The sequence below is a fragment of the Gigantopelta aegis genome, chromosome 2 (genome assembly GCF_016097555.1).
Source record: "Gigantopelta aegis isolate Gae_Host chromosome 2, Gae_host_genome, whole genome shotgun sequence".
NCBI classification, from domain to species: Eukaryota; Metazoa; Mollusca; class Gastropoda; order Neomphalida; family Peltospiridae; genus Gigantopelta; species Gigantopelta aegis.
In genome coordinates, this window is record NC_054700.1 from 47,569,201 (window position 1) to 47,584,767 (window position 15,567).

At 34.5% G+C, this 15,567-nt stretch overlaps 1 protein-coding gene across 1 annotated transcript in view; it reads right to left on the reverse strand.

Moving 5' to 3' along the window:
- Positions 1-15,567, reverse strand: part of LOC121386428 (histone-lysine N-methyltransferase ASH1L-like) — a 49,799-nt gene that overhangs the window by 12,250 nt on the left and 21,982 nt on the right. The window contains 14 exon segments of the mRNA XM_041517323.1: positions 97-326; positions 801-887; positions 1,303-1,397; positions 2,111-2,279; positions 2,903-3,090; positions 5,159-5,256; positions 5,748-6,004; positions 8,455-8,628; positions 9,253-9,361; positions 10,275-10,473; positions 10,889-11,043; positions 11,302-11,407; positions 12,611-12,659; positions 12,941-13,115. Of these exon segments, the coding sequence (XP_041373257.1) occupies positions 97-326; positions 801-887; positions 1,303-1,397; positions 2,111-2,279; positions 2,903-3,090; positions 5,159-5,256; positions 5,748-6,004; positions 8,455-8,628; positions 9,253-9,361; positions 10,275-10,473; positions 10,889-11,043; positions 11,302-11,407; positions 12,611-12,659; positions 12,941-13,115 (2,091 nt within the window).

The following is a 15,567-nucleotide window of genomic DNA, read 5'->3' on the forward strand; positions in this document are numbered from 1 at the left end:
ATGCACCGAGCTTCAGATGAGCAGTCTGCCACTGAGCTACATCCCATCCCTAAAATGTACATAACTCCCCTAAAATGTTCCTTATTAAACACATACTCTTTGTTCATCCACAGCTCCTCTATTCTGAAGATGTCCAGTTTGTCAGGACTGACGGTCGACATCAGTCTATACGAGGTGCGGACCGGGATTCCTTTAGAACTCTGCTTGTAGTCGCGCATGATGTACACACACTCGCCCACAGCGATCTGCATGTCGTCTCGCATCAGTGTCATGTAGTACGTGCAGTCGGGTTCTCCGTCATCGGGTTGTGGCACCAGAATTATTTCCTGGAAAGAAATGAAATATGTAACAATAAAGCACTTGATTCTAAAGGGAGGAAAATCCCCCTAGAAAAACCCTTACAAAAAAAAAAGGGGGGAAAAAAAAAAAAAAAAAAAAAAAGAAGAAGAAAAAAAAAAGACAAATACAATTCATAAATTACCTATGAGACAACAACTTCTCTAAAACAAAACGACAACTATTTCACATAAGTTTAATTTTCTACACAGTAAGTTTTATAAGCAAGAGATGAAGCAAAACAGGTAGTATGCATATATCACTGCATTAATTATAAATATTTTTAAAAATTGATGTCCAAGCAAATGAACCATTTTAAACATATACAGTTACTTCAATTATTCATTAGAAAAACAAAAAGATCAAGCCATTAATGTCTTATTATGTCTATAAGAGTTTCATCTTGCATTATGTTTAGACTCTTGTAGTACTCTGAATAACGAGTTGATACAACACAACATTACCTTGTCATAATGCCTGGGTTCACACTGGTCACAGAGGTAGTGTTCCACATCACCCCCAACACCCACACAGTCACAGTGCTGCCAGATCTACAAGTACATCAATACCATGCCAATTAATTTCTTATTAGCAGATTCATCAGCAATGTCTATAGCTGATACTGTAGGCTTATTTGTTAGAAATAATTCAGCAAATAAGCAAAAGGTCATAATCTTGCAGCAACAAATAACCAAAAAAGATGAGAATTTGTAAATTAATTTCAACAGATTCTTCCGTATTTAGCTTCGTAACTACTAAAAGATACACATATCTTCAATTAGTAAAGATTATGTCCAACAAAATCTTCTCCATTACAAATTATTATAAATGTAACAAGCTAATCTGAAACGTTTGTGTACAGATAGCCAATTATATCAAACATCTGTCTGTCAGTCTCCCGCTCCCTCCCTAGTCTGTCTGTCTGTTTCCCACTCCCTCCCTACCCCCATGGTGAGTGTTACTTACAGAGCACTTCTCGCACATTATCATGAGTCCCTCGTCTCTGAAGACTCCACAGATACAGCGTATCACTTCCTCCTCCTCCTCTTCCTCGGCTGGCTCTGTATAAACCACAAACACAGAATACTTCAATTAAAAATATAAACCACAAACACAGAATACTTCAAATAAAAATATAAACCACAAACACAGAATACTTCAAATAAAAATATAAACCACAAACACAGAATTCCATACAAAAATATAAACCAACAAGAGTACCGGTGACATACATGATACGCCCATCAGGAATTTGATGAAAAACCATATCTATATTAATGAATGTGACAGGTATTTTTAAAGTCTAATTATGTGAAATGTTTTCAATGGGATGGACGAACAGTTTGTTTTGGACCAACCACCATCCCAAGTTGTTCCTACATGTGGGTTGATGGTTCTGTATGCATCTATATGTAAGATAGGATCTGGACAAGATTTACTGTTATGTGCAGTAGACCGTGAAAAGTAGGTCACAGTTACCTAGTAATAGTATGCAACACACCGACATCCCAAGTTGTTCCTATGAGTGAAGTTTGATGGTCCTGTATCCAAGATATTGTCCGGACAAGAAAAAGTTAACAGACGAACGTACTGACAACGCCATACCATAATACTTTGGGCGTATAAAAACATAGAATGTCATATTTATATAAAAACATAAGTATTGGGGAAGAATATATTATTAAAAGCAGGTCTGACAAGGCTATTGAATAATTTGTAATTTAAAAGTAACATTAAATATACATAAAACCAGAACACTGTTACAATACATTACCTTTGATTTCCGGCAGATCGCCAGCTTCTGTCTCTACTGGAACACTCTGTACCTGGACGTCTCCATCAAGTTTCTCAAGCTCGTGCATCGCATCAACCTTGGCAGCATGATAAGCTTTCCGCAAACGCTGGATAGTACGTCCCATCTCCGACCTCTTTCCACAGTACAACTGAAAAACCCCCACAAAACAAATATTGTATAAGTATTTATAGATATTATGATTCCTTATTTGCAGATGAACACACACAAACACACACACACACGCGCGCACCCATGCACGCACAGACATCACACACACACAAACACACACACATTCTAGTTGGTACTTTTATATTACCACCTAAAATATATCTTTTTCCCCAGCAAGAACCTATACTACGCTTTAAGAAAAGTGATAGAAACAGTGTCCTCTGCCGACTGCATCAAGCCGCTATAACATGTTTAAAAGTTGCAGTGTCATCTAATCATATTAAAATACTGTTTTCTACATACAAATAAAAATTCCTGCTTTAATAAACTTGCAACTTCTTACAATAATTTTTTGCAGGCCTAAATGTCTCACCTACCATAAACTTTTTCGGTTCACTGTGATGAACATCCATATGTACAACTGTAAACCAAGTCTCACTAGTTAGGACTTACTGTTTGGGAGAAACTGATCTACACTCAAAACATTCAAATAAAAAGTCACCCTTTTTACTTTGTAATTGCAAGACAAAAACTATTAATAATTTTTAACTAAGTATGTACAGGGAAAAAAAAAACTGATCCACTGCTCATTTTAGTATATACCTCAACATTCTTAAAAAGTCTGAGTATTTCAGAGTCGACGTTTTCGAGGTGTGTGTATCTTCCTTTATTAATGTCTCTGCAGATTGTTGCCAGATCAATAGGGTCCTCTATCACCTTGTAGTATTCCGGATGTTTTCTCCTCGACGGAAGGGACATTAGTGGGGTAGCAATCAGATAACCATCCTCATCTAAAACAAAATAAATATCACAAGTTAAACATTTGTCTTTTTCCCCCACTTATCTGCTTTGTCAAGAAAAACAAAAAACAAACCATTGTATATCCAGAGGAAAACATTTAGAAATTTTAGGTAACTGGAAGCTGGTTCAGTTTTACCTAAATCAACTGATTTATTATTGGCAGCCGGTTAGTTACCTAATCCTAACACATCTGTGTATTTCGTTACTGCAAATAAGCCTTAAACTGTGCTTAAATAAACCATGGTTCATACAGAAATTTCAAACCTAAATTTAGGGACTTTTTAGGGTCAATGTGAGTAAAATTTAGGGACTAAAACTTCAGGGCAACCAACCTAATGGAAATATTTTCACTGAATTTTCTATTTTCATTTTTATGCATGCGAACACCCTTTTCAAAACAATAATTTAAAGCACACTAAAACATCATTTTCATAAAAGTAATTTTAAACATGCAAAAAATGTCATGTTTGACATATATTTGCAAAATGACAATGAGTATATTATTATTTATATGTGAATTTTAAGTTTAACTTAGCTGTCCGCCATTTGCAATAACCTTCTAACACGACAAAATAATGGAAGTGCTCGAGTGGGCCGTCGGAATTGAAAGAGAACTGTCCTACACATTTTCATAAACATAAATATGTAGAATCCACATAGACATAAATGTCAGATTCAGTTCAGATAATTTTAGAATATTCCGTTTTATTTAGTTTGCACTGAGATTAAGACTCTTGATTAGTATTTTAGAAACGTGTTTCATTTTAGAATGACCAATCAAGCACTCCCCAAAAGTTACGAATTAATCCTTCTACGAACAATACCGAACACCGACGATGTTTTACGAATGAATCATTGGTATCATTTTTGCACTGTTTACACAACAACGTTCGAGCGAGCACAGAGATCAACAAATGAAAGTAGATATCAATGTATTTATGGCAATTTATTCAATGTTTCTGGAAGAAGAAAAAAAAAGTATATCGATTATGGCCCAATTTAGGGTCTTTTGTGTACTTGCCAGTAAAATATAGGGCTTTTTAGGGCTAGATCATCAAAATAAGGACTTTTTAAGGCAAACCTTCATATTTAGGGCCCTTTCAAGCATGTGCGAACCGTGTAAACTAATTTTTGAATTATAGTATTTTGGTGGACAATATATTAAGTGTCAAAAATCAGTCTAGAACTGTTTGCAGCTACAGTGGAAACTGGCAAAACCGGATCACCTTTGAATATGTCAGGTTTCGACATGATCCGGTTTTCAGAAAATTCACTTTTGTGAAAAAAAATTGAAACTCATAACATGTTAGAGTTACTTCCCTTCAATTACATCGGAAAGATTCAGAACATCTCGGCCAATTTCGTTTACACCTTGAAAAGTGCCCGATTTATTCCAAGTAATAACTTTAATAGAATTTCCAGTAATAATTTAATATATATCTATCTATAAAAAATACATAAACAACAAACATTTTAATGCAAATTTATTTTTAAAGCACAGATATGCATGATAGCTTCAGTGTCATCGTCACTGTTTAATGAAAAACGAGTCCAGGGTGCGTTGTGAGATTGTGCACTTAGTGAAGATCTAAAATGCGATTAAGCTTCTGAGGTGCGATAGAGTCAGGCAACATCGACTGATACAAATAACACCAATCAAGGTCTAATTAGCAGAAAGCCAGAATGTCTGGTCTGAGATCACAATATAGCGTAACAGGAGAAATAGGATCACGCTATTTCCGGCCAGGTGGTGAGCTGAGTTTGTTGTTATTACGGTTTGTCAAGGTTATTTAACAAAGAAATTAAGCTTTTGGGGAGGAAAATCAATCCGGTATCTGTAGTACACAGGATTCGGTTTTTAAAGGATTTTAAAGCACAGGCTATATACATATAAATTCGGGACCAAACAATATGGCCGATGTAGACAGGAATCCGGGATAATCAGGGTCCGGTTTTGCCAGTTTCCACTGTATTAACTTTATAACATAGCGCTACTTAAAGTTGCTCGTAACCAACAGGCTCATAAATACTTTAAAAGATCACAAAACAAACTGCTACCTTTGTAAGTGGTGATGGACTCCACCATTTTCTGGAATATCTTCACGATCTTGTAACGTCTATGAAGCTCTGGATTATCTTCAGTAAATGATGCCAACCTAAAATAAATTAATTTCACACATCAATCACAAAGAAATAATCACATATAAAATAATATTATACAATAAGTCCACAATTCCATGCATTCAATATATCTATTGGAATGAAATAGACTATTTCACATGCATCAAAAACAAACAGCTTGGCAAAGTTAACTTTTTTTGCCTAAATGTTTTATTTTTAAAAAATAAAATAAAACTCAAAGAGAAAAACTAGCTATGGAAATTGTTCTCATAATCTAAAAATAAGAGTTTTTATTTTAGTAGTTCCCCGTACTCCCCATTCTTTGGTAAAGTGTTTACAATAACAACAACAAAATCCCACAAAACGTAAACCCAATAATGTAATGGTTACAGAAAACATTTCATGAGAAAATACCATGTTCAAAACAAAACACAATTGTACCAACTACCTCCATAAAAAAATTATACTTAAACTGGCATGGATATTTGCCATTCAAATAATAAACAATTAAAAGTATAACACTAACCTTGTTTTCACCGACCTATCGCTGAGCTGTGTAAGGAACATGTCTGGTTTCATCACAGACATCTCTTTGAGCACATCGGACCGGCTGTCACCGCTACACTCCGGTGGACTCGTCTTCTTCTCGCGCACCTTGTCAATGTTCCGCACCAAGAAGATGCAGTGTTTCCGTGCATAACAGCGCTCTCTGTTCGACATCGGCTTCAACAGGGACTGGGCACAAGATCGGGATAAGCTCATTGAATCACCTTGATGTTTTGTCTAAAAAACAAAACAAATATATTTTATACAGATTGGATATGTGTGTGAAAATATGTCCGCACTCTAACAATCAGGGTTACTGCCAGGGGGAAAAACCGGTAAAATGCCAACCCCCAAAAACATTGTTTGGGTATGGCACCATACCCAATTTTTTTTGGCAGATTTAATTATTTTAAGTTGACCTTTTGACAAAGGAATGACTTATTATTACAGTCTGATTTTCTTAACCGTAACGGTGTAACCATAATCCATTTTTTGGGGGTGCATTCAGCACACCCATTCTAAAAACTCAATTCCATAGTGCCATACCCAAAAATTTCTTTCTGCCAGAAACCCTGACGATATAATGATACATGTAAAGATAATGATCAAGATGATTAAGTTATACAAATCTTATTACAATATTTAAATCTGTCTACTTTTCACCATATTCTTCTCAATATGCTTTTAAACGTTTTCAATAAATAACTAAAATATTATTGACAACTGATTAAAACATATATTATTGATTACTATGATTAAAAAAAAAGTCCAGACTTTTATCAATTACAGAAATGATGGGGTTTTTTTAGTCTTCTTTTTTAACATGAAAATTGTTTGTCAAATGGTACTTAATTTACTATACAAGATATAAAAATAAATACACCAGTGAAAGTAAAGATCAAAGGGCAATAACTCTTTTAAAACAAACATTGGCTTACAACTGCAGCAGTTTTGTGGTTAACGCCAATGTTTTTGCACTTTTGAAAGCAAATGGCAAAATAACCGTGGCAAAAACAAATCCCATGGAAAATAGTGTCCACAGCGTTTTCCATGAAAATTTTACCGTTAATGTTTCCTACTCTTAATTGTATGCAAATCTGAATATGTATAAGTGGCAGTAAAATCAGAAAAGAAAAGAGTAGCATATTTTGTTAACATATATGACAGATATTTTAATTAAATTATCAGTACAAGTTATTTATATATACATCTATCTATCTATATATATATATAATTATCTAGGACAATAATCATCATAAAGACAAGCGGACAATATGTCATCATAAAGACATTCTTCTAATTTAACACATCGTAAATGTTAACAATTCAAATATTTTTGCCATTATAGCATAATAATAATACATAAACACAACCTACTAAATAGCACATACAGATATATGTAAAATAAAATCTAAAAACTGTGGTATATTAATTAATAGCAATAATGATCAATTAATAACACAGGACACAAAAAAGAGAGATTTTTTCCCCAGTAATTTGTAATTTGTAAATTAAATATAACAGTATAATTTAAAAATCTAATCATTTACCATACAACTAATTTGTTATTCATAAGAACTTAAAAAGTTGTTCAACAACTACGTCAATCAAAGGATCATTTGTATAATATTTTTGTGTCCTGTAAGAAAAAGATGTTAGTTCTGTTACTTTAGCAGTCTTCGCCATGAGCAAAATTAAGGCAAGCAGAAAAAAATGGTGCTGGGCAAATAATCACAAGTTTCAATTAAGTTTTATTTAAAATTTTACATCAATGTGATCAATTTTCTGATCTAAAGCTTTCCTGCAGAGTGTGAACAGAGTGTGAACAGAAGTCCGAATAATCATTCGCCTTTCTTGGCGAAGACTGCATAGTGAAGTTGAATACAATATATACAACAGGGTTCTTACACTTGAAAAAACATAAAATTCAAGGACTTTTCCAGGATATTTTTTTAAGTTCCAGGACACGGAAATATTCAGTCAATGAATGTTTTTATAACCAAGTATTATTGTCTGAATTTAGACAAGTTATGAGGACAACTAAAGTAAAGATGTGGAAAAAAAAAATGTAATGCCTCTTCCAATTCCAGGCCTCAATTTTAAAATCACAAAATTCAAGGACATTCCAGGATTTCCAAGATGTGTAAGAACCCTGTGCAATGAAGAGAATGGACAGTGACTAGAGTTTACATGCAGACCTCATCTAGAAGTGTAATTCTACACTACCACATATATTAAAAAAAAAAAAAAAAAAATCAGGAAAGGGATATTTCTTTTTAAGAGAAATACAGGATTGGAAAACATCAGAACAAAAATGATTTCACTGAATAATTTTATGAAATCATTTTTTGAAAGAACTACAACATATATATCTATACATAAAGGCGAACGTAAGTCAGGTTTAAGGCTTCTATATAATTTCATTTAAAGCATTTTCATTTTTAAAATGGAGAAACCTTTTTTTGTTTTGTTAAAAATGTCTTCCATTCCTTTTAGTTTTCCTAATGGTTCTGGATTCAAAATGTGGACGGGTCACGGGAAAAACAGACCAGTATTTTCATGTTGTTGTACTACAACTCCACATCTGTGCTCGTTATGTAGCAGTGTCCTCGTAATTAGCATAAAGATGTGAGCGATATCTTTGTACTGATTACGAGAAACAGTGCATGCATGTGTCGATAACGCACCTTTTGGTGATCACTCTTTAACCTGTTAATTGACTTTCGTTTGTCTTTAGCGTTTTCCTTAGGCCTCCCACCAGGGCGAGGACCAGAGGGCAGCTTCTCTCTCACCTGACCACTGCGTTGAGCTTTACCTCCAATCACTCCTCGGCACTTTTTACTGCCACACTTACACGTTTGCTACAAAGTAATTCATTACAGTGAGTGACAACAATCATTTGGTTACATCTAGATAACACACAAATCAGTATTAAAGGAAATATTTTATAGTGAATACTGAACAAGTTCTTGTAATACACGGTTTATATATTATGAGTGTTTTCAAATGAAAGCAAAAGGGAAAAAGGCCCAATACACACCGAAGCTGGGTCTTGGCCTGTCAAAATTATCTATGCTGTCTGCTGCTAGATCTGTAGTTCGTGCCAAAAGACACACAGTATGTTTTGTCACATTCTGTTTCGACAGATACCATACTCACAAGACCCAGTGTAAATTCCGGTGTATCAGGTCTTATGTATGACTCACAAAAAATTGTGTGGTAATTAATAAGCAGTCTCATATGGCAAATAAAAACCACCCCCACCTAACAATGTGCATACTTTTGACGAGACCTATCACACAATGTGAAAGATGGAAAATATATCCCGGATATGTCTGCCACAGTTGTGTAATATTAGCTTTCAAGATGAACATCAAATATAGACATGAAATTCAGTTTCAGCACCACACAAAAGTTAACTCCGTTAATGATTAAGAAATCCTTCTAGGTATCTTACAGATCCTGACAGGCCACAATGTACCTACCTGAGCTTCTAGATTGAACACCTTAAAATTGTAGTCGTATCCCAGTTCTTCCCCTGGTTTAATATCTCTCAAGGCAAATAATCCCATTCGGTACAAGCCATTTGCATTCCTACAACATGAAAAAATTAAAAACATTTAATTGTTTTTGTTTCTTTAATTCTATTACATCAAGAAAAAGGCATCTTTTCATAATCTTAATATGGCAACAGGAAGTTGGCAGAACATCAAGAAATATAATCATCATGATCTACTGATTTGTCTCTAAATAATGTTCAAAAGAATTCTTTGATGACTTCACTTGAGATTTTTTCCTTCACAAAATACCTTTTTCTTTGCAGAGTAGATAAAAAAAAATAGAAGAAATATTTCCAACTGCTGCAATTGCTCATGACAAGCGGCAATACTGTGGAGACTGCCATGGAGTTCTGTACTCTCCACGGAACCTTTTTTTTTTTACTGTGGACTATATTTGACTGTTTTTCCACGGCATGTTCTTTTGCTGTAGATATTTTTCCTAATTGCAGGGGTTGTATTTCCAGTTTTAGGGAAAGAAAGAAAGAAATGTTTTATTTAACGATGCACTAAACACATTTTATTTACGGTTATATGGCGTCAGACATATGGTTAAGGACCACACAGATTTTGAGAGGAAACCCGCTGTCGCCACTACATGGGCTACTCTTTCCAATTAGCAGCAAGTTATCTTTTATTTGCGCTTCCCACAGGCAGGATAGCACAAACCATGGCCTTTGTTGAACCAGTTATGGATCACTGGTCGGTGCAAGTGGTTTACACCTACCCATTGAGCCTTGCGGAGCACTCACTCAGGGTTTGGAGTTGGTATCTGGATTAAAAATCCCATGCCTCGACTGGGATCTGAACCCAGTACCTACCAGCCTGTAGACTGATGGCCTAACCACAACGCCACCGAGGCCAGTCAGTTTTAGGGATATTATGCAAAAAGGATACCATTTATATGTAATTTCCTGCGATCTTACTAAACAAACGTCCACAAAACTCACCACTTTTGTATCTCACAGTTGGGTTCACAGAAGTGATTGACAAACCGACACAGGTTGCCCATCCTGTAGCCGTCGATGACTGCTCCCCGGTCCAAGTTCAAACAGTAGTGGTGGTGCTCGCCCGAGTACTCCTCCGACATGCGGCGACGGAACTCCTGCTCGCTCACCACCTCTCCTGTGTACTCAACAATGAAACTGCCTGAAATAAGAATGTAGCTGTTAGCGAACTGTCAACAATAATTAAGTTTAAGCTGCTGAAATCCACAAAGAAAATGTTTAATTCAACCTCCCGCCTTCTCCATCCCACCCCACCCCAAGGTACATACATACAAGTAATTTTATACGTTAACTTCCACAATTAATAAACTGGGACACTCGATTCGACAAAACAATTCCATACCATTTCAAAATATCCTACTAAAAAAATTTAAAAGAACGTGCTAGAAAGATTATTATAAATAAAAACCCGACTTAATTTTTTTTAAATGTGTTAAATATTGCCATTAATTTTTTAAACAATAATAATAATAATAATATATGACAAGTTTAAATCAGTTATTAATTATTTTGAAACAAAGGTGATCGACCAGTATGGAAAGTTTATTTTGATTTACCTGCTTCAATGGGTTGGTGTGTGAGGACTCCATACCCTCTATCCTGAGTTTCAAAGAGCTCCAGGTCAGGTGCCCACTCGTGTCGCTGAAACCTCTGGTTGGAACACTTTTCATTCCACGGACACGTGTTTGGTGTACACTCGGTGTATATCATCCTGAAAACAAAAATTGACAAATGAACAAATCGCTCAGTGGTACGGTGTATATGTCAATCAATCAATAAATCGGTATTGAACTTTTAGAAGTAAAAAAAAAGAAGAGATACATTTCTCTTGACTGTAACTTTCAGGCGTAACAACAGTATTTAAAATAACTTTACTTTGGTAACAGACAACCATCATATTCCAATATGCTAAAGTATTAAATGACTGGAAAGTTGGCACAACAGAGTGACTATGTCATCAAGTACTCACCTGTTCAGACAATCCTCCCCACAAGCCTTTTCCTTCTCGGGTGGGTTTTTGCATGAGCATGACTGGGGTTCTGGTCTATTTGTCGGCTTGTAATCATAGTAAACATCTGTCATAAAAATAATGAGAATAATGCATTAGAAAAACAAAAACACCTTAATGAGTTTCTGTAGATAAAAAAAAATTGGAGGAAACTTGAGATCTTTTTCTCTTTTAGGATTACTTAACCTAACCTCAAACAGTGGCATATTTCACCTATGTTAGTAGTCTGATCCCAACAACCAACAGGATGGCATACAATCTTCCAGCGAGTCGTCTGCTTCCTGTTCCAGTCACGTAATTGAACCTTCCTTCTTTCTCCTTCGCTGTCTTTTCTAAGCAATCTTTTTTTTTTCTTTTGCTTTAATTGAGTGTATTTAATTGTATGAAGTCAGGTTTAGTAGAAAAGAAATAATTATGAAAACGAAAAAGGAAGGAAATGTTTTATTTAACGACGCACTCAACACATTTTATTTACGGTTATATGACGTCAGACATGGTTAAGGACCACACAGATACTGAGAGGAAACCCACTGTCAGGACTTCATGGGCTACTCTTTTTCGATTAGCAGCAAGGGATCTTTTATATACACCATCCCAGACAGGATAGCACATACCACGGCCTTCGATACACCAGTCGTGGTGCACTGACTGGAACAAGAAATAGCCCAATGGGATCGACCACGCTTCAGGCGAGTGCTTTCCCACCCCATGAAAACAAAACCAATTTTCCTAGTTAATATTTATCAAATAAATAAAAACTATCTTATGTTGTTATTTCTTTTGTTTTCAAAGAAATATTCAACAGCACTCTAAAACACAGTTTAGATGTCAAACAGTTGTGACCAATACATTCTAGTGTTATGTGATGTCAGACATATGGTTATGGACCAAAAAGATGAGAGGGAACTCGCTTCTTTTTGATTAGCAGCATGGAATCTTTTATAATGTACCATCCCGCAATAAGGATAGTGCATACCAAGACCTTTGTTACACCAGTTGTGATGCACTGGTTGGAACAAGAAACAGCCCAATGGGCACACAGATGAGTATTGGTCCTGAATTCTCCGCATGCACTTTATCACCGGACTATCTCCTACCTCCAAAGTTCCTGAATGCTTAAGATAAAACCTGCTACCACTGCAAAGGTTATTTCATCCACAGAATAGCAGTTAATCACTTAATGATTTATTTGCACTTTCCAAGTCACAAGTGCAGATAAATCAAATGACAAGTGAAGAACATCTAAAATGAACTGCATTAAGTAACTTACTGTTTCTAATTTTCTTGAATTTTGCTCTTGGCTCTTCTTTTTTGGGCAGCTGGAAAAAATAAATAAAACACTTTTTTTAAATGAGAATCCAAACGGATTAAAAAAAAAATAATAATAAAAAAATATATATATATACTACAAAATGTTGAGATCATTCATTCCTCCAATCCTTTATTTCAAATATGTTTTCTTCCTCATTCTAAAACCAATCAATTGTTATTCAAAATATTCAAACTACTTTATTATAATCACAGAGAATTATTGCATATCAAAATTATAGTAATCTCAAATGTTGTGACATTCCAGATTAAAAAGTAATAATAAACATACCAGATTATAATTATGCATCCACCAGAGATCAAATGGCAGCTGGAAGTCGACTTCTCGGTGACGAAGGTAGTCGTCAACATGAAGTGGTGGCGGCAAGAAGCCACGAGTGAAGTCTGCAGGATTAAACACCAGGCGATCTTTGGCCCTGGAATTGTTTTCTGAATGCTTTCGAGGACTGCAAAAACAGAGAAGTAAAAAAAGTTTGAATATTAAAATTAACCTGTACAAAATGTGGTTTAAAAAACACAACAACCCAACCTACATAAAAGTACTTCCATTAACGTAATCTGGTATTTCAAGTTTGGTTATATAGCTTTCTGTATGGGTTATTTATTTACAAGAACAATTTATGTGAATAAATTTTTTAAAATAATAGCTCTTTTTAGTTTTACATTTCCCTATTTGTCACATGTTCTTCTTAAATTCACTGAGAGTACATCTACATAAAGACTTCATCACTACTATGATTAAAAATTGGTTATTATGTAGGGAAGGTTTTGGTAATTGCACACATCGGCAAAATGCAAACAATCTCAACCGTACTGCCGCTACATTCCATTTTTATACATTAAATTTTTTATTTTATTGTCTGCAATCCATGTTTATATTTTTATCACAATGTCAAACAAACAACACACACAAAAATAGTATCTCACACCATATGCACACAATGGCGTCAGTCACATGATATAATTATTTCTTCAAACATTTTCAATGGACACGTCTACCAAATTACGAGTAAAATGTTTCAGAATGAGATAATAAATTTGTATATTTTAAGAATCTTTTATGATATGATACATAACTTAATTTAAATAAAACAAAAACAATCATATAACAATAATAATTGTTTGATAAAATTAACAGAATAAACTTGTCCGGAGCTGAACGACTACATAAACCACAGCAGTTTAATTGTGGACAACATAATAAGTACAGTGCAGGGATGATCTGTTCTGCAGAAATATTTATATAAAAAAAAAATCATTTTTATTTAATTTCAATGGTGTTTAAAATCGCAACATGTGAATCAATGCAGTTTGAATGGCACAATAGATCAATAGACAAAAAGGTGGGATCGGAAAATAACTTTAACCTAACTGCATATAATTACTGTTTTAATCGGTTTATTTCTTCAAAAGTTGATCAAAGATAATTTTAGAGATTTACTAGTTTAATTATTTATATTCTATAACAATATAATTGTTGAAAATGCTGTGGATTAAAAGAAAATTGTATCCATTGACCATGTCCACATTTTACCGACACATGTTCGCATTTTGCCTCCTCTAACCATTTGTACTTTATTTTAATTTATGGTAACAAAATATAATCTACCCAATGGCTGATTATGATATATGGTGACAGAAAAAACAGCCAGTCAAGTTTATTTAAATTTTAGGTAGGTGTTATTGTGTAGTGTTCTGTTTCCAATTCACAAATACAGTGGAAGCCAGAGTGTTCGCAATTATCCGAATCTACCCTAAAATATACAACCGTAGTTATTACTTGATCAAGAACTATTTTCATACGATGAAATGTCATCACACAGCCATACTATTTGGTGGGTCTGTTATAATATTTTCTCAAAGCAGATTTGTTTTAAATAACATTTTATGTTGTGGGTGGTGGAATAAAATTCAATTATGGGTTGACAAGTCTGTATGCACTCGCCTCAAAATGGAAATTTCAAAGTGGCAAGTAGAAAAACACACCTTTCATCATTTAGCTTTAGTATGTGTTGTTACAACATTTATTTTTTATATCTGCAGAACTGATCTTCTTATTTGAAATTTGTCGCCAGATATTTTTTATTAAAAGAGCATTGGATTGCTCTCTGGTTATTACCAAATGAAGAGGCTTGAAAGAGATGGCTTAATCATTGCATCACAAGGCAGGGTTCGACAAATTCACTAGCATTCGGTCCCAGCTAGGAATTTTTAGTCTGGGCTAGTGGAAATTATCAACGGTCTTTCTATAATACATAGGGCACTAGCCAAAGCTACTGTGAGAACTAGTAACTTTTTTTTAAACAATTGTCAAATGCTGACCAAGTGTGTTTTGGTGAAGGCTTTTTCGATGTAAAAACCTAATGTGTAGGGAACATTTTATTCATATCACGTCCCAATTCACTATGCAAATTTTAGAGATCACTAAACAATTTCAAAACATTAAACTGTAATTGCTAATAAATTTTCTATTGACTAGAAATAATAGTTAATCAAATTTTTTAAAAGAAATGCTTTATGCATGGTACCACTGTAGTGTACACAATATATACTCCTCCAAAAAAGTTAAGGATCATATATTAAATATATAATATTTTCTTATATAAAGATGAAAAGTGTTATTTTTAGTTTCACCAGTTAAAATGAGATACCGTACTTTGTGTGTAGATTGTTTTACACGATTATGCACAATATGCACGTGCGCACCTGGGCCTTGAAGTGGCTTGGGTGAAAATCAGAGTGAAAACTCAGTTTTGAAATAGCAAATTGAAAGCTCTGGTGAAATTGAATGTCGTCAGTTTGAGACTACACATTGTTTAATGTTAAAGTTCAGTTACAATGCCACCACGACGCCATTTGACAATTGAAGAGCGAGGCAGAGCAATCAGAATGCTTGAA